The following is a 25,947-nucleotide window of genomic DNA, read 5'->3' on the forward strand; positions in this document are numbered from 1 at the left end:
TTATTATTGTTGTTGTCACTTTGAGTCACCGCCACCCCCGGGCAGCCGCGCTCCTCCTCCTCCTCCTCCTTCCCAGCGCCGGGGAAGAAGTTCAGGATTGACTCAGAGGGGATGGGAGCCGTGGCCATGAGTCACCCCCCACCCCCTGCGCCCCCCACCCCTGACTCACGGCGGGGCGCTCCCCCCCACCCACAGCCCCCCGCGGCGTGGGTGCTGCTGGCAGGGGCAACCGGGGACGGGGTGGTGGGTGTCCCCCAGGGCCCAAAATTTAGCCGAGCGGCGGCAGCTCCCCTGCGATCGCCTCCGACAGATGGTTGTGCCGAAACCACCGTCGCGGGCAAAGCGTTGACCTCATCCCCCGTAATTATAACTTACGAGCAAAATATTTGGCCACGCTGCTCGGGGGTGCACGTGGCGGGCAGGGAAGCAGCCGCCCGCCCGGCCACACGTGCAGCAGCTCCTGCCCTTGCTGCAGCCGCCTGGGAACCGCTGCCAGCTCCCGCGGGGATTTTGAAGGGACGAGGCACCGGCGGGCGCCCTCCGCTCCCAAAAATAGACACGGCGCGGAGGGGGGACCCCAGGTTGGTTGGCACGACGGAACCAGCCCCATGCTGCACCCCGGGGAGCGATGCACTGCACGACACTGCACCCCCAGGAGCGATGCGCTGCCCTGCGCTGCTAAGCCACGCCACGACCAAACCGAAACACAGGCTGCAGCCCCAAAGAGAACCAGACCCTGCAAAGCGGGAGCACTAGCAAGGGCCGGGGTCAGACGAAACTGCCCGTGGGACGGGACGGGACGGTCACGCGCGCGGGAGACCCCAGCACCGGGACGTGGTGCTCTTTTGTAGGCGGGACGGTGCAAACCCGGCGGGGTTCATAAAGGAGCCGCGGGCGAGCTCCCAGAGCTCCGGGAACGCCTCGCCGCAGAGAGCCAAGGAGCTCGACATGCTCAGCTTCTTGGGGAAAAAAAAAGGCTGAGAGATGATGTGATTACGGTGAGCAAGTGCCGCTGTGGGCAGAGCCCCGGGCACCACGGAAACCCTCCAGCTGGCAGCGGAGCAGGGCCGGGAGCTGAGCCGGGGCGATTCAAACTGGCAATCAGGTACGGGCTTTGAACTGGGAAGGGCGGTTAACCGCAGGAACAGGCCCAACCGGCGGCAGCGCGTTCCCGCGCGTGCTGAGCCCCGCGGCGGGAACGCGGTGCGGAAGCGGGACGGCGGCTCGGCCCGACGCCCCTTCTGGCCCCGGCTGCTGGGTTAGGCGAGTTTGCCCCAGTGCGGCCCCACGTGTCACTGCCCCACGCCGCGACGGTGGCACCGGTGGGAGTCCCACTCTGCAGGTCGGTTCAGCCGGCGTTAAAAACCCAAACCAATGCGCAGCCTCGAGGACGAGCGGGTTCCTGCAGCAAACCGGAGAGCAGACAACATCTCCGACCCCGCGAAACCGCATGCCCAAACACCGCCGGCTCCTCCCGCGGAGCCGAAGCCGCTGTGACACGTGTGCACCTGGCACACGCATGCCCTGGGCACACGCACACACGTGCCGGCGGTTACCTGGCAAGCCCACAGGCTTTCCCCTCCAGGTGCTGCAGGGCACCGCACGCTCGCTTATGGCCCAGCCTGCCTGGGGCAGGCAGGCAGCGGTGCAGGCAGAGCCCGTGGGAAGGCGTCGGGCAGGGATGCGCAGATGTGTGGTCCTAAAAATACCCGTACGAAAACCACCACCTGAAGGTCCCCGAGCAGTCGCCCCGGCACGGCGGCTCCGCGGCAGTCCCGGTGGCGAAGCAGCGGCCGCCACCGGATTTCAGGCACAGACGTCGCCCGTGCTCCGCAGCTCGGCGGTCACGCAGGCAGCCGGGGGAACGCCTGGGCCGCGGCCTCGCCAGCCGGCCACCGGCACGGGCACCGGCATCCCGCCTTTCCTCGAGAGGCGGCGGGCGCTGCGTGTCACGAAAAGAGGCTCCCGCTAGGAAGTTTCGAGCTGACTCAGCACGAAAGGCCAGTGCAGGCGCGGGAGCTGCCGGGAGCAGCCGCCGGGTACGACAACATCCTCTCCCCTCCGGCTCCCCGTGGCTGCCGGCTTCGAGGGATTTGCTCTGGGCTGGTCCGGGTCTCCCCGTCCGGGCGGGCGAGGGGCAGCCCCCCGGCACAGCCGGGCAGGATGCGGGCACCCACCGTCACGGCCGGCTCCTGCCACCGCGCACTCGGTGCAGCAATGCAAGCACCGAACGCCAATCCCGTGGTGACACCGTCTACGTCACACAAAGGGAAGAAATAAAGAAAGAGGAACTGAGCGAAGAGGAAAATTTCATTTGCCCACAGGTTCGCACACACGAACACCCGAAAACGAGGAGGGGGGGTGGAGAGAAAAAATAAAAGAGAGAGGAAAGGGGGGAGCGAGCGGGCGGCCGGGCCGTGGCCCTGCCAGGGCCGGAGGAGCCGGAGAGCGGGCAGGCGGCGGGCAGGCGGCACCGAGCGCCCTGCCAGGCCTCTGCCCCGCGCCGCCCCCTCCCCGCCCGGGGCTGCTGCTCTTCTGGTTCCCCGTGGTGGTGGGGGACAGACACGCGCACACGCATTTTTTGGGGTACAAAAAAAAAAAAGAAAAAAAATCAAACTTTTGGCAGGTGCCAGCTAGCCCGTCCCCCCCCCCCCCCCCCGTCCCCCGGGGCGAACTCTGCTGCTGCCCGCGGGAGGGCAGCGCCGCGCCGGGCCGGGCCGGGGGGCTGCGGGCACCGACCCCGCAGCGGGGCTGGGGTGGGGGGGGGGTGTCCCCCCGGCTCTCCGGCCCCCAGCAGCCCCGGTGTGTGTGTGGGGGGGGTGTCTCGCCCCGGGGGTCTCCGCTGCCAGGCGCGACGGGACCGGCCCTGGGGGGGGGGGGGGAGCGGACGACGACCCCCCCCACCGGCGGTGACCCCCCCCCCCCCCCGGGGCGGCCCCGCAGCCCCGGAGCGGGGATCGGGCCGGGGCCCCGCGCTGCCCTTCAGCCGCCCGGCGCGGCGCTCAAGGACACGGCGGCGCCGCGGGGGCCGGGCCGGGCCGCGCCGCCCGCCACCCCCGCCCGCCGAGCGGGGCCGGGCCGGGCCGGGAGCGGAGGAGCGGGGCGGGGGGGGGCGGCGAGGCGGGCCCGGCCCGGCGGGTGGCGGCCCGGCCGCTGCCATGTTTTCCTGCTCGGCGTTGCGCCCCCCGGCCCGGCCCGGCCCGGCTCGGCTCGGCTCGGCCCCGCCGCAGCCCCCGCCGCCGCGACGCCCCCGGGCCGGGACGCGGACAGACGGACACAGACGGACACACACCGGGGCGGGGGTGTCGGCGGAGGGGGGGGGGCTCCGCGGGCCGCCCGCCGGGCTCCGCGGGCCGAACCGAGCCGAGCCGAGCCGAACGGAGCCGAGTGTTGCCGAACCGAGCCGAGTCCTCCCGAGCCGAGGCGGAGGGGAAGGCGGGCGGGGGGGGGGGGGGGGGGGGGAGGGAGAGTCGGCGGGGAGTCGGGGGCTGCCCGCCCCGTCCCGGGGGTCCGCGGGGGCCACGCCGTGTCCGCGCCGCCGCGGGGCCGTTACCTGGGCCGGTGCGGGCCCGGCGCGCCGTGCCGAGCCGTGCCGAGCCGCCGCCGCCGCTGCGCTGCCCGGCGAGGCCTCCTCCCGCAGCGCCGCCGCCTCCACTGCAGCACCGAGCCGCGCCGCCCGCCGCCCGCCCGCCGCGCGGTCCTAGCGCCCGCCGGGCCGCGCCGAGCGCAGTCCAGAGCGGGCCCGGGACGGGACGGGATGGGATGAAACGGCCGCGGGGGCAGCGTCGGGGTCGGGGGGTGGTCACTGGGACGGGCCAGGCCCGTGCCGTGCCGTGCCGAGCCAGACCGAGCCGAGCCAAGCGTAGTCACGGGCTGCGTGCCGCGTCGGGCCAAACTGGGCTGGCCGGGGCCAAGCCGAGCCAAGCCAGGCTGGGTGACGCAGTGCCAAGCCGAGCTGAGCCAGGCTGGGTCGAGCCAACGCTGGCCACGCGGCACCGTGCCAGGCCAGGCCATGGCGTGCCAACCCACGCTGGACCAGGCCAAGCCAAGCAAGCCAAACTGAGCCGCGCCGTGTGGTGCTGGGCTGGGGGGGGGGGGGGCAAGCTGAGCCAGGCCTGGCAGTCCCACGCGGTGCTGGGCCAAAGCCACCCGGAGCCAGGCTGAGCCCGGCATCGCTGAACCGTGCTGGGGAGCTCTGAGCAGTGCCAGCCCAATGCCGAGTGGTGCCGTGCCCAGCCGAGGAGCACCAGGCCGTGCCATGCCAAGCTGTGCCATGCAGTGCCAGGCTGTGCAGCGCCGAGCCATGTGTGCCAAGGTGACCCAGGCTGTACGACGGCACGCTATAAAGACTGCTGCCGAGCCAAGTGGTGTCATGCCATATCAGGCCGTGTCAACTGGAGCAGTGCCATGCCAAGCAGTGCCACACACTGCCATACAGCGTCAGGCCACACAGTACTATGCAGTGCCAAGCAGTGCCAAGCCAGGCAGGGCCATGCAGTGCTGGGCCATGCAGCGCAGCGTTGAGCCGTGCCATGCAGGGCTAAGCCATGTTGAGCCGTGCAGAGCCAAATTCTGCAGTGTAGCACCGATGCGGTGCAGGTCAGCTGTGCCGAGCCGTGCCATGTGGTGTGGCATCTACCTGTGCCGAGCTGCACACTGTCACGCTGAGCCGTGCTGTGCCAAGCCATGCCGCGCTGAGCTGTGCCCGCAGTTGAGAACCATGCCGAGCTGTGCAGCGCCATGCCAAAGCAAGCCACACTGGGCACTGGTGAGCTGTGCCATGCAGCACCGAGTGGAGTTGTGCAGTGCCAAGTCACGCCCTGCTGTGCCTAGCCACGCCAGCTGTGTGCCGCAGTGCTCAGCTGAGAGCCATGCGGTGCTGAGGCACGTGCCTTGCAGTGCTGAGCCGTGCCGTGCCGTGGGGACCTGCCCTATGGTTTGCACTGTGCATTCTGTGGTGCTCAGCCACGGGGGCTGCTCCACGGCAGGGACCCTCGCTGCACCCTCCCGCGGTGACCCCCCAGGGCTGGTCCCACATCCCTCTGCCCAGCCCGCGGTATCCCCTGGCCCCATCCCTTGCTCCAGCCCTTCTCCCCACGCTCGTGCCAGCCATGTCCCCCTGGTCCCCTGGTGCCAGCAAGCCCTGACCCGCAGGAGGCACCGCCGGGCACTGCCGGGATGTCTCTGGGAGCTTCTGCTTGCTGGGCACCCCTGCCCTGTGCTCCAGCACCCCACGCCAGCCCCATGCTGGGGGGGCGGTCTGGATGGAGACCCCCCCTGTTTCTCTCCCAGCCAGAGGCTGCTGGAGGGATGCCAGAGCTGAGCGGGGACCAGAGCATCCTCGGGCACCTTCCCCCGCGAGGCGTTTGCGAGGCAGTTCCTTGAGAGGCTCAAAGCCCCATGATGGGCACGGACGCATCACGAAGGCTCGGAAAGCAGACGATGGATCAAAGGACTCGGCGGTTAGGATGTCTTTGAGTCTCGTGATTTGTAAACACACCTGTGGTTTCCTCGGGGCTGATACAGGTTCCTGTGGCACTGGTGGTGCCGTGGGTGCTGGGGAGGGACTGGAGACCTGGGCACTGCTGGGACCAACCCACTGGCTGGCAGCAGTTGTGGAGGGGAGACGGGCTCTGCGCTGTGCCAGTGGGGAAGCACCTGGAGGTCGGGACTACAAGGAGCATTGGAGACCCCAGAAGAGCCGTGCGCCAGTGTTGCGCTGGAGAAGGGGGGACCTGGGGGGCCATGGAGAGCTGGAGGGGGGGTTGCTGGGTCCCCCCAGCCGCAATGGGCACCCAGGTATGCTCACGCTGCCGCCCCCCGACACCGCACACACTGGGCATGGGCTGCACCGCCAAAGCCTGTGCTTGTCCGGGGCCGCATGCCAAAGCTGGCACCAGTGGGTGCTGAGGACAGAGTGACCCCAGAGAGGGCCAGCCTGCCCCAGGGAGCATCACAGCACCGCCTGGATGAGTGCCCGGGGGTCCCAGGCTGGCATCCACAGCCCCCAGCATGGGCATGGAGGGGCTCAGCAGCACCCAGCCGTGTTTTGGCAGCCCCACTCCTGCCCCCGGCCGTGCTGTGCTGCTGTGTTGTGCTGTGCCGGGCGGCAGCCCCGAGAGGAACCTTTCAAGGCAGGGGCCCCGGCTCGCCTTCAGTGCTGGAAGGCGCCTAGTGCACATGGGGGCACTGTAAAATAAGACATTAATTAATAATAATAATAATAATTAATGTTGCATTCCCCTGACTTAATAGACCGTCTTCTTCACTGCTGCAGGGGAAGGCTGCTCCTCACCTCCCTCCCTCCCGCTCCCATGGGTCTCTTGCAGGAGACCTTCAGTGGGTGCCGGTGTTCCAGGCTGGAAAAGGGCAGGTGCCTGCCGGCCCAGAGCCATGGCAAAGGCCGACAGGCTGCCTGCTTCTGCCGGTACCTCCCCGTGCACAGCCGGCGGCAGCACTCGCGGTGCCTGCAGCGGCAGACCCAGCATGTGCATTTGAGCCAGCATCTGCTCGCTCGCTGGGCTCGACCCCACCAAACCATACAGGGTTGGCAGCAGCGCCGGCCACCGATGGCTGCGTCCGCGACGGCACAGCCCCGGCGCTGCATTGGGAATCACCCTGCGATGCTTCCAGAGCAAGGCTTGGGTGCAGCGAGCAGCGGCGTGTCATTGCCCAAGCACATGAGATGAGGGATCTGCCCCAGCTCCCTGTTGTGCCGACATAGCCGGGCCTGGCAGCGGCATGGCGTGTGGGATCCCCGGGGCGAGCAGCCCCTACTCGCTGGCACGGTGATCCCAGCCGGCTGAGCCTTGGCTCCAGGGGTGTGCCAGGACTTTACCATCGGCTGATTAAACCCCAGCACCCCGGCTGCCCCCGACACCGGGATGCAGGTGAAGAGCCTCGCCGCGCTCCCGGCGAATGCTGCTGCAGCTCAGCCCCGGCAAAACCCATTTTTCTCCAGTTGCTTAACGTGCCCCAGGCTGCCCTGCTATCCCGTGGCGATCTTCCTGGAGCAGCACGTGCCGTGGTGATGGCAGCTGCCGTCACTCCCTCTCGGCAGGTCTCCTCCGGCATGCCGCCGTGTCGAGCCACAGAGCCTTCGTTCCCCCAGCCGGAGTAGCCGCGTCCCAGTGCCCCGAGCCACCGCGCGCCCTGGTGCAGCGCAAGACGGCTCTCCCCAGCTGCACCGCGCCAGCTGCTATTTCGGGATGCTGGCACCGGCGGCGGAGCTGCGGTAACTGCGTGCCTGCAGCTGAACTCAGGCAGGCTGACCCCGGCCGTGCCCCCCTGCATCCCATCCTCGAGCCGCCTGCGGCCCCACTGTCCCCCCCCGGCTGTGGCACGGGCTGTGCCAGGGCTGGCAGGGCTTTTCCAGCTGGCTCTCGGGGTGTTGGTGATGCTCGCTTTAGCAGCCTGCTTGGGTTTGTTGCAGCTGCCGCACGTGTGCTCCCGCTCCCGGCTCCAGGGGAACCTGCCACGCCGCAGGAATTTTTTTCCATATCCCAAAGCCCCAGCCTAATTGCAGTGCTGCTTGGCACAGCCGCCCTCGCACTCCGGCACAGCCGCCCTCGCGCCCTGGCCACAGCCATGCTGGCACCCTGGCACACCCATGGGTCCCCGCGCCTCGTGCCGCAGCACTTCAGGTGACTGTGCCCACGGCGCCGGCTGGCAGCCAGCCCGGCAGCAGCCCGGGCACGCACCGCTCCCATGCAGCGCGCGCTGCCTGCGCTGCTTGAACAGGCAGTGTTGCCTACGGCACGGAGCACGGGCAGCTCAGCCACAGAGCCCTGCCGCAGTGCCGGTGCAGCAGGTTGAGCTGTGGGTAGGTGCATCATTGCACAGGGGATAGCTGCCGGTAGGAATGGCTGCGTGTAGGTATACCTGCATGTAGGAATAGCTCCATGTAGGTATGGCTCCATGCCGGTATAGCATCACATAGGTATGGCCCCACGTATATCTGCACATAAGTAGAGCTTGATGCGTGGGCACATCTGCAAGTGAGTATGTCTGCCCATAGGTATATCTATATGTAGGTATGGCTGCACATAGGTATATCTGCACCTCTGTAGAGCTTGATATAGGTATATGTGCAAGTAGGTATAGCTGCACATAGGTATATGTATACACAGGCATGGCTCCATGTAGGAATATCTGCATGTTAGGTATAGCTGGAGGTACATATATCTGCACATGGGTGCGCCTGCAGGTGGGTATGGCTGTGGGTGGGTTCACAGCAGCGCCCGGGAGTGGTGAGGGTCCAGCACTGCTCCCTCCCGCCGGAGCAGCCCACGGCCCCGGCTCAGCAGCCGGGTGCTGCCCCACAGGGATGCCCGGCCGGGGACGTCCCTGGGCGAAGCCCTGGCACAGCCCCGCTCCCCGGGGAGCAGCCGCAGGGACCAACAGGGGATGGGCACGGCAGAGCCGGGGTGGGAAGCACCGCACGTGGGGCGGCACGGGGCACCAGCTGCACCGCGGCACTGGCTCTCCTGCACTCGCTGCCCAGGCAGAGCCGTCTCACCACGTTTCAATGACAGCATCAGGGCAGCTTCATTTAAATGATCAATTAACAACCTGCTCGGGTTTGTATTTTTGACTTCTTTCCTTGAAGAACAACTGCCCGGTGACCAGCTGGGGCTCCTTAAACCTGCTACTAGGTCAGGCTTTGCGCTGAGCCTGGCTTTTCCTCTGGCTGAGCAGAGGCCATGGTGCTGCTTATGCCGGGGTTTATTGCTAGAAACACGCCGGAGCTGCGCTCCTGGCTGGGGCAGAGGGAAGGGACGGGCAGGTTTCTCCTGCCAGACCATTATACGTGCTTTCCCTGTCATTCCTGCCGCGGTGGGTGCAGAGCCGGGGGGACCCTGGGCATCTGGGCTGCAGGTGATGCAGGGTCGCTCCCCCGGCCGGCTGTCTGGCAGGGGTGTTGGGATGCTTCTCATCACGGCGCTTCCTGCGCCTCTCCTCTCGCCTGTCAGGAGGTTTCGCCCTTGTGTCTGCTCTTGCTGACAGCTTTCGGGATGGAAAACATTACTGTCTCCAAAAACAGGACATTTTTTTTCCCCCTTTTGCTTTGAAACCCCCATTGAAAAGGAAAAGTTGATAGGAAGAGCATTTGCTGCGTCTTGCCTCCACTTCCCATTCACCAGCGATGGGCATGGGGTGGGTAGGGCTCTAAGGTGGGCTCCCATGCGAGCCATGCCAGCAGCACCCCAAGCGTCCCCACTGTGTTGTCCCCCAGTGCTCCTGGTGTTGTCCCCTCCATTGTCCCCTTTGCTCCTGACATTATCCCCCATTGCTCCCGGCATAATCCCCTACGATATCCCCATTGCTCTCAGTGATATCCCCATTGCTCTCAGTGTTATCCCCATTGCTCCCAGCATTATCCCCCACATTATCCCCATTGCTCCTGGAATTATCCCCATTGATCCTGGCACTATTCCCCCCATTGTCCCCATCGCTTCCAGTATCACTCCCCACATTACCCTGCCGTGCCGGGGAAGAGTTTGCACCTCCATCAAGAGCCCCACGTTGGACTCCGCCACGGCAACGCCCGCCATGCTGGCCAGGTGCCGTGTGCCGGTGCCACATGCCGACGCTCCTCTCTGGCAGGGCATCACCCAACCGGCCCTGCCACTGTTTCGGCATTTGCCGATCCTTGCTCTCAGCGATGGGAAAGCTCTGGTGACAAGCACCCGAGCGTGCCACCTCTCGTGGCAGGGCCGCGGCGCGCACATCCTGTTATCGCCGCTCAGGCGCCGCGCCCGGCAGGAGGAAGCCGCCGCCGACCGCCGGGAAGAAGGAAACGGCCGGGGCTGAGCGTGGGGCACCGGGGACGGGCAGCTCCCGCTCACCGAGGGACCGGCCGGCTCTCAACCGCCTGCGCAGACTGAACCCGGGCACCTTCCCCGGGGCTGCTCGGTCACCAAGAAGCAGCGGGTTCACCGGTGGGGAGGAAGGTGGTTTTGGTGTCAGGGCAGGCGGCGGTGGTGCTCAGCGGAGGGGAAGCGGTGTTTGCCAGTGGGAGAGGGAGGCTGGACGCTGGCGCTGGCTGGGGGCGGCTGAGTTAAGTGAGGAGCTGTGAAAGCTGGACAGAATATTGATCGGGGATGCTGGAAGCTCAAGGGGTGGCTCTGGGCAGCAGCGAGGGGGACAGTAAAGGGAATTTAAGCATATGGGGAACAAGCGAAATCCTGGCAGAGATGTGGGACCATCCCTGGGTAACGCCGCTGGTGAGGGCAGATGCAGCCGGTGAGCTCTTCTGCTCTGGCGAGGGGCTGGTGGCAGGCTCAGCGGAGGAGGAGGTAGAGGATGGCTACGGGTCGTCCATCTTCCCCTGCCAGGTCTCGGTGTCTCCACGCTCCAACGTGGCCATCCTGTTCCGTGGTCCTCGCCACTGGGGGAGCTGGCAACTCCTGTCCCCTCCGTGCTTTGCATCTCCGGGGAGTTTCTGCAAACCCCAAAGACCCTTCGAGTACCCAGGGAGCCCTGTGGCCGGGGCAGCCGGCCTGGGCTGTGTCCCTTGCCGTGCCGAGAAGTGCCCGCGTCCCTTGGAGCCACTTGGCTGCTGGCATTGGGCCTTTCCAGCCCGCTTGCCACTTCCCACGGCAGGCTGTGGCGCCCGGCATGGTCCCTGCTGCCCCGCTCCATGGGGGCTCAGCTGGCAGCCGCGGCCGTGCCGGGGAGCGCAGTGTGCCACTTGCCCGCCTGCCCGCTCTCCTGCCCTGCCAGCTCCTCCGGCAGCCCATCCTCCACCGGCAGCTTCGTTTTGGCTAATAGGTGCAATTATCCCCGGCTTAAATCTCTGCGTGACAGGGAGGTCAGGGCAGCTGGAGGAGGGCAGCAGCTCCCGGCAAGGCGTTTCCGACCGGCCGTAAATCTCCTGTCCCACGGATGGTGCAGCACCAGGCACCAGCCGGGCTCTGACCCTCTGCCTGCCGGGCTTGTTAGGGCTGGAAGCAGTGCTTGCCGGACTCAGCGTCCTCTCCAGCCGTGCTCCTGCCACTGCGCAGGGCACCGGCCGCCCATCCCGCAGCCCCTGGCAGAGGTGGGGGTCCCTGGGGTCCCCCTGCGCCAAGCAGCCATCCGCCCCCGGCAGCTCGGCCTCGTCACCGAGAGGAGCCGCGGCAGCGTGTCCCGGTGACGGTTGCCAATTTGGAAGGCGGCTCCCTCTGGGGGCTTGGGCGCGGGGATCGGATTAATTAATCTTGCCAAGAGGGCAGGCGCCAAATTAAGCCGGTGACACACGGTCAGCCAGTTAGTCAGCGCCGCCGCGGAGGGAGCAGCAGCTGATCCTGCCTCGGTGCGGGGGGAACCTGCGTCACGCGCCGGGCAGCGGCATGGCGTGCCAGGCTGGCGCACAGTGTGCCGGGCTGGCGTGCGGCCTCGCCGGGGTGGGGGGGATCTCTCTCACGGGCACCTTTGCCAGTCCCCCGGGGATGTGGGGCGTGAGGATTGCGGCACGCCGCCCCAGCAGCGCTCACCGCAGGCTCCGGTGGGCTGCGTGGGGGTGATGTAATGGGGGCAGCAGCGGCGGTGCCGGTGGGAAGGCATCCCCTGGGAAGAGGCAGAGCTGCTGCAGTGGGGCCCCACATTTGCCCCCCGCTCCCTGGTGATGCCACTGACCCGGCCCGGCCACCGCTGTGCTCGGGGTGGCTCCTGTCGCTGCCTGTGCCCCACAGGTCCCCCTGCCTCTGCAGTGGGGGGGTATTTGCTCTGTTCCAGAGTCCCTCTGTCCAGGTCTGAGCACCCCCAGACTAAGCAAATCCCAAGAGCCGCGCTCCGGGGATGGGGCCCACCCCACGGCTCTGGCCCCACGGCAGATGTGGGGATGCAGGCGTGATGCCACCATGGCCAGAGGGACCCCGAGGGATGCAGGTGTGATGCAGCATGGCTTGAGGGACCCCCGTGCTCTCAGCACTCGCGTTGCTGAGCAGGGCCGGCATGCTGTGCCATGTCCCGGTGCCATTCCCGGCGCGTGGCTCCCACCGCGCTGCTCCCACCGCCGCAGCCTGGGGAGGGAGAGCAGCCGCCGGCCGGTCCTTCCCGCTCCCCCCCGCCACCGCCGTCTTCCCGCCTGACCTTGTTTTCAGGACCGATGGCTCCTCGTTATGTAATTGCCGCCGAATTTCTGCACGAGCCTGCAGAAATGGCTGATGGTCCCGGCATCCCAAAGCGTGGCAGGGGGTGGCCAGGATGGACCCCGCGTGCCCCGGCCCCTTGCCTGGACGTCCCCAACCCGGCGTTGTGCCGGTGGGAGAAGGATGCTGGAAGGGGCTCAGAGATGTCCCACAAGGCTGCAGTGGGGCCGTGTCCCCTGCGCCGTGTCCCGGAGTGCCACCAGGGCTTGTGCCACCCCCTGGCACACCACAGCCCCCACCGGGGCAGGGCAGCAGGTGAGGGGCACGGGGAGCCGGGGTGCAGGGGCTGCCGGGGCTGTGGGAGCACTGGTAGCACTGGTAGCACTGGTAGCACGTGGCGATGGCCTGTCCCGGGGGGGGGACACACACAGCGTGTGTCACACGGGGGTGCGTGTGCGCAGGGGGTGTGTGTGCGAGGCAACCGGGTGCGTCTGGGACCCCCCAGGGAGGGACCGGCAGCCCCCCGCGGAGCCCCAGGGCAGGCACTGTGCCGGGGTCCCCGGCACCCGTGGCCGCACCCTCCATGTCCTGCCCCAGCGTGGTGTTTGCCCACCGATAACCGCGCTCGGCGCTCCCCTTCCTCTTCCATAAATCATGGGTGGGTGTGTGGGACAGGGAGGAGGAGGAGGGCAGGGGAGGAAGGGCACGGGTCACACCAACGGCTTGTAGCGGAGCGGAGGAATCGGTTCCCTGGTGATGGATGGAGCCGGGGCAGCCGATGTGGCCCAGGGTGGCCGTTAAATGGTGCAAACGAGGAGCAGCCCCGGCCCCGGGGTCAGGCACTGACATGGAGGCCCCCGACCCTGCGTGGGGCGAGGCCGGGTGCCCCTTAGCAGTGCCACACGTCCCGGGGGGGCCATGCTGCGGGCTGCCCTGGGGAGGGGGCTGCAGGTGTCTGAACTGCACGGACACGGGGCCACGGCTGACCGTGCCCCCCCAGACTGGGGCAGCGGCCCCCATCTGTGGCACCCATGGGACCCCCTGCCCACCCCGTGCTGTGGGTGGGAAGGGAAGGAGGGGGATGCAGAAGAGAGCGCTGCATGCCCTGCTGCCGTACCCCCTGAGCAGGGTCCAGAGGGGGTCGCGGTGGTGGGCGTGGGTGCAGGGACTCCAGTCCTGACCTTGCACGCTCTGAGGTGTTGGGTGCTCGTGAGCACCATCCAGCATGCGGGGCCATTGCTGGCTGGGGGCCCAGGGGCTGTGCCGCAGCACCGGAGCGTGGCAGCGGGGTGGGCACGGCGGGCAGTGGGTTGTGTTGGCACCTCTCCCAGTGCTGGCTGGGGGGAGCCTGGCAAGGGGCACCCAGGTCTGAGCCCAGCTGTGGGGCTCACGGGGGTCCCTGGGGTCTCCCTGGGGCACGTGGAGTCCTTGGGGGTCTCTGTGGGGCACATGGGGTCCCTGGGGGTCTCTGTGGGATGCATGGGGTCCCTGGGGTCTCCGTGGGGCTGAGCCCATCTGCTGCCCCATGCTGAGCAGGAGCTGATCCCCCTCCTGGGGCTGGGGGTAATTGGGTTCAAATACGGCACTAACGAGGTGCGAAAGTGTTATCACCTGTAGAATAAACAGAGGGGCAGGGATACAGGTGCCCCTGGACAGGCACCTCAGCTGCAGCCTGCAAACAGGTCCTGTGTCCACACGCAGCACCCGTGTCCCCCTCGGCACAGCACCCAGCTGACGCACAGCACCCACATCCCCTTTGGGAAGGGGCGCAGGCAGGCGGGGGACCCTCCCCACCCTCGGGGACGTGGTGTCGCGGCTGTGCCGCGGAGCAGCTCAGCGCACGCGGAGATCCCACCAGCTGCCGCCGGGACCTGGGTGCTGCCCCATGGCACCCGCGGCTGCGTCCCCCCCCCGTGCCCTCCCGCCTGGCACGGAGGCAGCTGCCGGCAGCATTGGGGAAGGACCAACGCGGTGGCTCGATGTCCCCAAGTGATGGCTGGCAGGGTGGGTGGGCAGGACAGGGTGGACGCCGGGGACGGGAGGGGACAGGCAGCACGGGGGAACCGGCGCCGAGCACGGTGCTCTGTGCGTGTGCAAGAGCACACGCGCTTCTGCACAAGTTTGTCTCAGTGCACGGCCGTGCCTGTGCACGCACGTGTATGTGGGCGCACGTGCAGGCGCACGCGCGTGTGCACAGGCATGCACGACCCCGTGGGGACCCTGCCCACGCGTGCACGCGGGGCGCGGGAGTGTGCGAGAGCACGCCGCGAGCGCGCACAGGCCTGAAAGCACGGGCGAGCGTGCACGCGCACACGGTGTGTGCACGCACGCTCTGTGCAGGCGCGTGTGCTCGCACCCACGGGTGAGCAGCGGCCGATGCAGCCCTTGTGCCAGGCTCGGGGCTTCGGCTCCCCGTGCCCGCCGGCGGCCGCGGTGCAGGCAGGGCTCAGCCCGGCAGCGTGGGCTGGGGTCGGTCCCCGTGAGTGGGAGGCGGTGGGCTGCGAGCACGGTCTGGTGATGGACACAACACTCGTGGCTGTCTACCGGCCTCCCCACCCACTGTCCCTGTGTGGGCTGGCGCGTGGGGTCCCCGGGGAACCCCCCCGATGGGGCCCTGGGCCTGGCGGGCTCCGGGTGGCTCCTGGGGGTCTGCGGGTGCCAAGGAGGGGGGGGAGAGACACAGGGTGCTGTGGGGAACGGGACCGATCCTGGGGAGGAGAGAGCAGCGTTCCCACTGCGGGGACCCTCCTCTGTGGGGGCTGCGTGGGAGAAGGGGGGAGCCGGGGATTGAGGCAAAAATCCTCCGCCACAAGCAGGGGGGTGGTGATGGACAGTTAAATATGGCTTTTAAGGGCAATAGCTATATTTAGAGGGGTGCTGCCCCCACGTCCCCCAGCGCGGGGTGGGAGGGAACAGTCGGGGGGGCTGGGGGACAGCAGAGGGAACACAGTGGCACTGGGATCTCAAACCGTCTCCGTCCCCAGGTGGTCCTGGGCACTGCTGATGGGGTCGGGGGACACAGCACCCACTGCTCCCTCCCTGGGCACACACTTGGCCGGGGGATGCGGGATGGGGAGCAGAGCCCAGCAGTGCCGGTAACACCCGGGCCACCCGCTCCGCCGCACTCGGCAAACGCCAGGTCCGTGGTGGCGGCCATGGCCGGGCAGGACCCCCGCCAGGGATGGTGCCTGCGCCGAGGACAGGCAGCTGCCCCCAGGCAGAGCCCGGCAGCGTGCCGGTGCCGTGGCGGCAGAGCTGGGCGTGCGCTCCGTCTGTGCTCCTGCGAAGCCGGGCTGAGCTCTTGGGGGGTTTCTCGCTCCCAATCTCACCTCGCGCTGGGTTGAGAGGAGCACGAAGCCGCCCCAGGCCCGGCAGCCCCCCCGGCTACGGGAAGGGTCTGTGTCTTTCCCACCAAGGTGCCTAATCCCTTACACAAATGAGCGCCTGGAGCCGGGCAGCGCCGTGCCAAATCGGGGCCGAGAAACGGAGGGGATCCATCTGCGCCCGCGAAGCCGCGGATTCCTGGGGCTAAGGTTTCCTCTGCGTGAGCGGAGCCTGGCCCCTGCCGCCGGCGGCTCTGCCGGGGGTCTGCGGGAGCTGGGGCATCCCTCCGCAGCGGTCGCAGGAGGGTCCGGGCGTGGGCGTGAAGCATCTCCGCTGGGTCCTGCGGTGTGGGAACTGGGTGTCCCCATGGCAGAGCCGGTGCCGGCTGCGAGCCACTGCCAACCCAGCGCACCGGGGCTGGATGGGGCACGAGACCCCCTCCATCAGCGGCTCTGTGTCTGGGGGGACCAGTGGCGACAACGGCCCCACCATTGCAGGGGCCGTTACCGGGGGGGTCGGGCACCTGGTACCGCAAACCCCAGCTCCCCCAGTACAGTTCCTAACGCTGCGTTGGGAGAGGATGGGGGCTCCGGTGCGGATGCTCCCACCCCGGTGCCTGCCCGCCCTCTGAGCCCGGCCCTCGCCCTTTCTGCCACCACCAGATGTGCTTGCCGGTGCAGGGTTTGCAGTGGGGGGGAACATCTGGCGGGGAGGAGGCAGCCATGCCGGGGCGTCGGCGCCGTGCCGATGGCACAGATGCGGCGGGCGCCACGGCCCCGAACACAGGCAGCTCTGTCTGCTTCCAGTGACCTGCAGCCATGACAAATGCGGGTAATCCTCTGGCTCTGCCGCTCCGTACGAATCCACGGCAAAGTGCCGGCAGCTGCTCTCATACTGTGTGCTGCTTTGGAGCAGTCGTTTCCTATTAAAAACCTTTTTTTTTTCATGAACATCTCTGCTTTTTTCACATGGTGAAGGGACAAGACACCCCTTAGGGATGAGATGAATTTATTAAATATTTGGCAGATGACAGAACATGGCTTCCAGTTTACAGGTTTCTGTTAGAGACATTCCCCACACTTACAGCATCGGCTCCAGCGCGGGTTTGCCAGCCGCTCCCAGGGACGCTCCCGCACTCACCCGTGCCCGCGGCCGCACTCACGCGGTGCCAGGAATAGGGAACGGCACCAAAGCTTGGCACGGTCCCCGACCCCCCGACTGCCGGGCTCTGCTGCCGGGGACACCCCGATTGCGCGAGCACGGTCAGGGCTCGGGGAGCCTCTGAGCACGCCTGCGCCGAGGGATGGCATGAGCGGCCAAAGCCACCGCCTTCCTTTGGCACATCGCCGACAGACCAGCCGGGTGTGGGACATACTGCAGGGCGCCCGTCCCTATTCCTTACCCTGTGAAAACTGGGGGTTTCCCTCTCCTGGCATTAACCCCTGGCACCGGGGCATCGGCCGGGGATGCCAACGCAAGGAGATGGCTCTGTCCAGGTAACTTTCCCATGAGAAAACATTTTTAGGTGGCATTTTGCTTTTTTGTTCAGGTAGGTTTTGCCCTAGGGAAATTGCAGTTTCCTTGCAATCCGAATTTGATGTGTGCTGCCGGCCGGCTCTGCCCGGCAGGAGAAGGCACCGCGAGCCCCATGGCTCTGCCCCAGCCCGTGCTCAGCCCAAGTGGGAATTAAAGAGGGGCTTAATTACAGCCGCCGTGGCTATGCCGCAGCACTGGCATGCCTTCCCATCACTGCTGAGGCACCAGGTCTGTGCTGGGGACCGGCCATTCCCTGGGAGCAGAGCCATCTCCCAGGAAAACCAGGGCGACCCGGGTGAGGGAGCGGTGCCGTTCCCAGCGGTTTTGCAGGTGCCGGGACGATCGCAGGTGGTTTGGTCAGTATTGGCGAGGGAATTACAGCACAGAAAGTCACTGGAGAGCAATCAGCAACTATTCCCTTACAGCCCACCTCAACACACCGTCCCCAGGATTCAGCAGCGATGCCCGACACCACGGCCCGTGGGCTGCCTGCTCTGCCTGCTCTGCCTGCACCCGCCCGGCTCCGGCAGCACCGTGCCCGGCTGGGCTCTGCGCGGGGCCTTGCATCCTCCCCGGGCTCCGGATCCGGTCCCGCTCTCTGCTAGTGACTCCCATTCCTGGATCCTGACAAAAAATGACCATCCAATTGCACAAAATAAAGCCCCAAATTGGAAAGCAAAGAACCGTATCTGTGGTTATTTATATTTTTACCAGCAGCCTCAGGGGTGCGGGCAGATGCTGGGCAGCAGGGATGGGCAGGGAGGCACCGGCAGACACGCTCGGACCCAGCAGATCTCCCGAGAGCAGCAGCGTCACGCGACACGCTGCCTGCAGCGCATGCAGGCACCCGTGCACCCACCCACACAGGCACACATGTGCACACCCGCACACGTGCACCCACACACACCCATGCACACATGTGCACACACGCCGGGCTCCGACCCCGGGAGCTCTCTGGTGCTGCGGAGCAGATTTCCCTGGCAGCCTCCGGGACGTTGCATCCCAGGCGCTGAGCAAGGACTCGGGTGAGCGGCCGGTCCCTCCGGCACGGTGCCACCGGCCTCGGGAACCCGCACACGCTGGAGCCGGGGTGCAGTAACGCCGCAGCAGGACACAGCCTGGGGACATACATAAAAGCCCGGCCTGAACTGTTCCTCCCGGAGGGTTTAAGGCGATTATTCCAAAGGCAAACAATAGTTTGTAAGCAGGTTTCAAAGTTAACCACAAGCAAGCTGGGGTGCTGGGTGGTTTTTCCCCTACACAATGTCCCAGCATGTCACCGGTGGAGGTGCTTGGTGTTACTGGGGTGCAAAATGATCCCGGGCATCCTGCCTGGCACAGGAACCCCTGCTGATGGCCACGGCAAGGCTCGGACCCCAGCATCCGCGCTTGTCCCGGTGCTTCCCGGGCTCTGCTGGACCAGTCCGTGCCCCAAGCCCTGCTTTGAGCCCACGCTGCCTACCCCAGTGCCGGACTGGTGCCGGGGGCAGCGGCACCACGAGGGCAGACCCCAGGGCACCGGGACCGCCCGCACCAGCTGGGCTTCACCAACAGGGTCTGGGGACCAGCGGTGACCTCCCTAAACGACACCATTGAGTGACATGTCACGACAGCCTGCCCGGAGTGCCGCCAAGCCAGCTAACCGTGCTCTCCTCGGCATCACCATGCACCGCAGGGAAAGGCTGGGGGGACCCTGCGGCATCGTTCCCGTCACCTCCGAGCGATGGCGGGGGGAAGCTATCGGCAGCGGGCTGACGAGGACAGGTACAATTAAGCTCAGGCCTTGGTGATCCGATGCCTGGACCTGGCTAGCAGCTGCCCTGGCTCTCCATCACTCCCGGTTGCTCCTGCTGGCTGCAGGGTGCACATTACCGGAGCCATGCCCACAGGACCGTGGCCTTTCCAGGACCCTTTAGACTGGGGGGGGCACAGATTCCTCCTGCTCCAGCAGTGGCTTGCTGGGCGCACGCCGTCCTCACGGCAGCAGCCAGCACGGCAGCAGCCAGCACCAACCTGCAGCCCCAGCCTTGCAATAATATAAAGTATCTGCTAAAATGCTTTACCGGCCACAATAAATGGCATAATGGGCGAGGCACTGCAGAGCCACGGCACGCAGGGTCACATTTAACACACACAGACGATATCCCCACTGCATCTGTACAAAACCCCATTGATCCCGCCAGGTTTTCCGAACAAAGCCCAGATGCCCCCGCTCCCCCGGCTGTCACCCTCCCTGTGACCGGCAGCGCTGGCTGCAAGAGCCCTGGCAGCGGGGGGTTCTCCCCAGCGCCTCCCCTCCGAGCGCCTGGCCGGCCGGAGCGGTGGTGGCCGGTGGTGGCCGGTGGTGGCCGGTCCCGGCAGTGCCACCTGCACCTCCTCCAGCTGCGGCCGGACCGCAGGCTCAGCGAGATGCTCGCGGCCGAGGTGGCAGCTGCGGCAGGAGGTTTTTTTGCCTCCTGGCAATCGTGGTAGCAAAAGCGAGAAGGGAAAGTCACAGGGTGAGTAATAACAGGAAAAAAGCAGCAAATGTGACGCTCCCCTGTGATCCAGGCTTCGTGCGTAACGTGCTTCCCTGACGGCTACGGGAGACGTGTCTCCATCCCTTCCTTCCAGTCTGCGCCACATTTTGGGCCCCGGCACCTCTAAGGAGGCGACGACTTCCACCCCACCATCCCGCACGTTGCCACGGGCTCTCCCATCACCGCCCCGGGCTGCCCCGCGGCGCAGCTCCCCTCCTCCGGCACTGCCGCCGGTGCAGACACCCAGTCCCTGACGCCGGACTCCGCGGAGCTCGGCCGGGAGCTCCCAGCCTCTCGCCCGCACGAGGTGCCAGGAGATCCCACCGGCACGATGCAAACTCCCCGGCCGCTCGCACCTCTGGTCAGCAGGAGGAAGACCCCGGTGCCTGCGCAGCCGTAACACCTCCTGCTGCCGACAGCCTTCACCACCCCAGCAGGTCCCCAAGCGTGGCCATCAGCAAAACATTCCTATTTTCAGTGCTCGAATCCGCCCGTAGCTGCAGCCAAAGCCGCTGCAGGTCCTAATTCAGCAAATTCAGCCGAAAACGCACACAAAACCTTCCCCATCCCCGCGAGCGCACTCTGTTTGGCAGGCTAAAGCTAACATGCTGCACCAGGTTATCATCACTTTCCTTTCCTTCTTGACAGCTCATTCACAATATTTATATTCAACTAAGTCTGTGGCCACCACGTGCGTTTATTTTCTCTCTCCCCAAGGGCTGTAGGTACCCAACGAGCACTTTCCACCGAGAACCGAGGCCATGTATCGGTTCAGACAGGAAGAAAAGCTGAGGGCTGGTTTCAGGGTTTATCACTCCTTTCCATTCATCACCCTTGATAAATATTTATAGATGCATTAGGGCACTCAGCTCCTTCCACTAAAAATAACATTCCTAAGCACCAAGAAGAAAAAAAAATCACCAGTGATTGGAACTGATTACAATGTTTTCTAAGCAGCTATGGAAGAAAAGCCTAGCAAGGATCAGAGAGTGGTGAGCTGCCAGCCTCAGACTACACAACTTGGTTATTTCTCTTAATTTTAAACAAAACCGAACTCGACGCCTGAAAGTGAATGCAGAGATGCTAATCTAACCCTAGCAATGGTCGTCCCTGAATTCTTTGCTTATAAAGGGAAATTTTTAACAGTCTGAAGAGAAGCAGAGCCAGGAACGCCGGGAGGCAGGCGGCTGGTGGCCCATCGCTGCCGCTGCTGCTCCTCTGGCTGTGCAGCCCTCCACCCATGACGTGCCCTGCCATTTACTCCCAGGATGACACGCGACATCACACACGATGGCAACCAGACACTGACAGACAGCGCGGTGTTTGGAGAAGGTGGGTTTTTTGAAGGCAGAATCCCCTTCGTGTCACACGCAAGGGACCCAGGAGGCTCTACACCCATTTTTTCATGCATATCGAGGGGCAGAAGTCAAGAGGAAATAACCAGTGTGTGACGCAATGATGACACCATTTGGGAGGAAATCAAAAAAGATCAGTACACTTAGCAGGAGCAGGGAGTATTAGCTTTCCTTTTGGTTTTTTTTTTTTTTTAAACCTCCCATAAATTGCTGAGTTTGATGGGGCATTGTCTGATTACCGTTAGTAAACACATGAAGGAAAATAGTACATGCAATGACCTAAGAGGCAAGTGCCCACGGGGAAAGCCCTCCAGGTGGTTCGGAGAAAGCCGCTTTCATCAGCAGGTGGTTGAGATCGGTCACAGTTGCACGATGGTGAATGTATCGGCTGAAATGTGCCTCTTCCAAAGGATGGGGAGACGTCTCTCAATCGTAAGCGTAACCCTCCATGCCTGCGTCATCAGAAACACACAACGCGCCGTCAGCATCTGCAGAGCAGAGCTCCGGCCTGACCCTGCACGGGTTTGGAGATCAGTTCCCGCGCGGTCGCAGGGCAGAAGCCAAGCTCCTCTGCTGGGACCTCCTGAACCCTCCGGTTGGGGCTGCGCATCTCTGGGGACATCCCGGGCAAGCTTGGAGCAGACCGAACGCGCGGCGCCCACCACGGCCGCCAAGCGTCCTGCTGACCCCAGAGCTCCTCACCTTGGACCCGACAACCCGGGAAACAGAGGAAACACGAGCTCCTGAGTCACCGATGCCGGGACCGTGGTGCCGTGGCAGGTCCCCAGGTCCCGCGAGCGAGGGCCCGTGAGCTGACACGGTTGACTTTGCAAGCCAAGGTGAGGTTGGTGCTGGGCATTTTCCCCCCAGAATAGCCAAGATCTGTTAACAGAAAGCCCCTGACGATGCTGCCCGTCCCAGCCCCCTCTGCCACTGGTGGGCAGCCAGAGCCGTGGCTTGGCCGGACACCACCGCCACCAGGACGGCTCAGGAGGACCCATCACCGGTTCTGGCACCGCAGACGGGAATGCGAGGAACTTGAGCTACCACAGTTTAAAGGATTTTTTTCTTTCACTGACATGTCTTCATTCTTTCTGGAGGATAAAGAAACCTGAAAGTAGTTTCACTCTCTTATTTTTTCAGTTGTGTCTAATTTAGCGCTCATCAGCGCCGGTCCTTGGTGGTGTTGGAGGCACTGCTGGGCTTCTCAGGGAACAGGGAGCTTCTCGTCTCCAGATCAGTGGCTAAGGGGTGACCGGGGTCAAAGCCGTCCTTTCCTCCAAAGCCATTAGAGTTAAAGGGACATTAAGAAAAAGCCACACACAGCAGTATAAACAGCTCCCCATTGCTGGCTTCCTCTCTAATGGTATAATTTCACTCCTTCTTGAGTTACCAGATTGTTTCCCAGATGAGGCAGGACTTGAATTTCTAATGTAAAAACTATCAGAAAAACTCTCAAGCCACTTTCATGTTATCTCTATCCACCACTAAAATGGCAGGGAGGCAGAAAGGGCAAAGCCTCTTTTTTCTCCTTTGCAAATTACCTTTAGAGGACAACTGTGGTGGTTTTATCATGCAAAATTGTGTTTCAGATCCATCATGACTAATTCATCTGGCCCACTACCACCGTGGGCTGGGTCTGAACTGATAAGCTAAAGATAAGACTTTCTCCTGCCTGGTTTCTACAGCTAACCCACCTACAGTGTAAAGGAACAGGTCCTAGAAGGAAGGTTACCTACTACACGAGTCCCCATCCCTTTCTGGCTAATTATGTGTGCATCCACGCTACGTTTTTCTGCCACGAGAACCCTCCTCCTTCCCACTGGGAATGGTGAAAGATGGGCATTGTGGCTAAGGCAAATGTCCAGCGAGTGTATGGGGAGTGTGGAAACCTGATCGGGTGCCCTCCTACGAGCTTTTCAGATGGGGATGATAGGGATCTTATTCAGGTCCTTCGGAGCCATTGTCACCGTAGGGCTCAGGCTTTCTCCCTTACCGTATCCTGTGCTCTCCAACCACCTGTTTGTCTATCCATCTGTTGTGCCTTATTATAACTTAAAGCACAGGCTCTTCGAGGGTAGAGATGGTATTTTTAGTACATCTGGATAGTGTCCATCACAATAGGGTCCTATTTCCTGGCTGAGGCCTCTCAGTATAGAAGTAATACTAATAAAATAGGAGATAATGCTCTTCTCGCTGAAGTTAATGACGTTTTCCCACTGTCTGCAGCAGGAGCAGAATTCCGTCTTAACAAGAAAAAAAAATCAACATCCTTTTGAACGGTTGTGGAGCGATGGGCAGGCGGGGAACCTTCCTTGTGCACAAATAGGAGATCAGGGGCAAGGGCAGGAGGTGACCAGGGACTTGGTCCTATGCATTGCAACAGTGCGTACAGAGCAACGCTGCTGGAGATGGGAAGAAAAAAGATATCCATCCTTACCTGAATTACTGTACAGCCGGCGGTCATCCATCTAACCTGCAACACAGGCGGAAAGGCACGTTTAGAAAGCAGGTAATTTTATTTCCTGTAAAATGAAAAATCTACCCTCCCCGTCTCTTGTTGCTCTTCTCAGGACTGCAAACAGCTTTACAGGCATTGGAATAAATGGCAAGTCCTCTGAAATACAAGGTGGGTAGAAAAGTGCTCCTGATCTTACTGAATCCCAGAAATCCCAGCATCGCTGGGATCACCCAGCCCAACCCCCCCCCCCCTCAAAGCAGGGTCAGTCACTGCAGGCTGCTCAGGACCTTGTCCCATCAGGTTTTGAGTATCTCCAAGGGTGGAGACCCCACAAACTCTCTGGGCAACCTGTGCCAGTGTTTGACCAGCCTCACGGTAAAGAAGTATTTTTTATGTTCAAACAGAATTTCCTGTATTTCGAGGTGTGCCCGTTGCCTCTTGTCTTTTCACTGTGCACCACTGAGAAGACTCTGGCTCGGTTTTCTTTAGTCTTTTCCATCAGTTATTTACACACATTGATGTGATCCCAGCTCTCTCAGCTTCTTGTCGTGTGACAGATGCTTCAATGCCTTCATCATTGCCATGGCCTTTTGCTGGACCCTCTCCCAGTCTGTCCATGTCCCTCTTGTACTGGGGAGCCCAGCACTGGACCCAGCACCCCCGGGGTGGCCTCACCAGCACTGAGCAGAGGAGAAGGATCCCCTCCCTTGACTGGCAATGCTTTGCCAGCCCAGGAAACCATTCGCCTTCGTTGCACGAGGGCACATTGCTGCCTGATGGTCAACTCGGTGTCCACCAGGACCCCCAGGTTCTGCCCTGCAAAGCTGCGTGCAGGTGGCCTCCAGCCCGTCCTGGTGCCTGGGGTTGTTCCCAGGACTTGGCACTTCTCCTTGCTGAACTGCATGAGGTTCCTGCCGTCCCATTTCTCCGGCCTATTGAGGTCCCTCTGGACGACCCGCTGGTGTACAGCCACTCCTCCCGGTTTGGTGTCACCTGCAAACCTGCTGAGGATGGGCTCCGTCCTGCTCTCCAGAACAGATGGCTGCATGGACTACAGTTTTGATTGGTGTGGGCAGGTGTATTTCAAATTGGATATTTTTGTCTAACAAATTTTACGTGGCTGCAAACCAGGCACTTTCTTCCAGCAGTTTGACAGAGCAGATCACAGCTCTTTAGTCCCTTTTCTAGCGGTTTGGGGGTTATAAAATCTGACCGGCCAATACATGAAGGGACCAGCTCATGGAGAGTCTTGTTTCAGGTGATACTGTCATGGGTTCACCTCCCGGTCACCAACAGAAGCATGCCGTCTTGGAGAAAGGCAGCAGGACCCAGTGACTGTGGGACAGCCCTAGCCAAGCAGGCATCCAACCTGGGATAATGACTGGCACGTGTGCAATGTATGGATACGTAATGCCAGGTTTCAAGAAGGGGTAACTCAAAGAGAGTGCTGAGGCTGGCTGAACTGCTGTGGGGTGACGTCTAACGTGACTGGATGGACGTGGCTTTGCCAGCTCCCGACTGTGCTCTTCTGTGCCTGGAAACCCATGTAGACATCATCTCTGGAGATGCTGCTTAATTTGTAATCCTAACCACAAAAGACGCAGCCAACTTGGAGTCTTCCCGAATGATTTCATCCTTCTAAAGCTGCACCACACCGCTGCTATATCAAGTATACGAACATAAGCCTCTCCAGCGGGGAAGTGAGTTCTGAGGTTGATTAATTGGGACCCAGAGAAATATGAAATAACTTTGTGAAGAAACTTGTGAGGAAGCCCAAGGGTGATGCTGTCCCTAGGAAACACATCGCAGTGGAGTCCCTGTGAGGACTGGTGTCTCCCTGGTCGGCGCCAGTGCAGAAGTTGGGGGAATACATGAGCTGCAAGTGATTTTTCTTCTTGTCCGTCCAGGATGGGAGGAAGTAACGGAAGAGCTTTGCTGAGATGGGGATGCACACAAGAGTCACTGTGCAAAGAACGAAGTTGGGGCAGGTAGTGCTCGGCGTGGGTACAGGGTCCATCGGACCCCACGTGCCTGCAGCATCCTGGCCACGGGTCCCTATAGGTAACGTGGGGCAGAGAGCAAGCGCTTTCGTAACGCCCGTCCTCTACGTAGCTCACACAAAACCCATTGGGACTCCCCATTGCTGTGTGAGCTTTGGTGTCTGGAGGAGCTCCCATAGAGTACACACTCCACAGGAGGACTGCAGTTTATATATTGATCATTCCTTGATTTTTCTGCCAGATTTTTATCTCACTAACTTTGTGACATTAAGAAATCACTTACTCTCTGGCAGAGATAATATTTACATTCCACATGAAGGCTTTTGGACCAAGTTCTGCTTTTGGTTACATGTCTCAGTCCCCGTCCCCCCCCCCAACTTCAATGCTGCTGCAATGAGTAACAGAGCTGAATTTGTCTTACTACGTCTCTGCTACCATACATCATAGTTCAACTCTTCAAAATCCCCCTTTCCCTATTTCCCATGCAAGATACAATGCACATTTGGAAAAAAGCAGAAGGGTCATCTGCTAAGCATCTAAAATATTTAATTGAAGAGGAATGTTCTAGGGCAAAGACAGGGTCCTGTGATTTAAAGCCAATGCAATTCTGCTTTGAAAACTCCAGTTTTAGCTAAAATCAAACTTACTGCACTTCCTCCTACAAACTTATAATGTCTA

General features: G+C 63.1%; 2 protein-coding genes across 7 annotated transcripts in view; one reads left to right on the plus strand and one right to left on the minus strand.

Moving 5' to 3' along the window:
* OST4 (oligosaccharyltransferase complex subunit 4, non-catalytic) overlaps nucleotides 1–3,963 on the plus strand; it is a 130,863-nt gene extending 126,900 nt beyond the window's left edge. The window contains exon 3 of the mRNA XM_052809559.1: nucleotides 3,944–3,963. The gene's annotated coding sequence lies outside the window, so the exon portion shown is untranslated. The remainder of the gene's footprint in view (nucleotides 1–3,943) is intronic.
* A 12,426-nt stretch (nucleotides 3,964–16,389) lies between these two features.
* The window catches only part of DTNB (dystrobrevin beta), a 214,487-nt gene continuing 204,929 nt past the window's right edge, over nucleotides 16,390–25,947 (minus strand). For all 6 annotated transcript variants that reach the window (XM_052809547.1, XM_052809548.1, XM_052809546.1 and 3 more), the window contains 2 exons: nucleotides 23,249–23,284; nucleotides 16,390–21,260 (listed from right to left, as the gene is read on the minus strand). In XM_052809547.1, coding sequence (XP_052665507.1) covers nucleotides 23,280–23,284 — 5 coding nt within the window. In that variant the 3' untranslated portion in view covers nucleotides 16,390–21,260; nucleotides 23,249–23,279. The remainder of the gene's footprint in view (nucleotides 21,261–23,248; nucleotides 23,285–25,947) is intronic.

The sequence above is a fragment of the Harpia harpyja genome, chromosome 15 (genome assembly GCF_026419915.1).
Source record: "Harpia harpyja isolate bHarHar1 chromosome 15, bHarHar1 primary haplotype, whole genome shotgun sequence".
NCBI lineage: Eukaryota > Metazoa > Chordata > Aves > Accipitriformes > Accipitridae > Harpia > Harpia harpyja.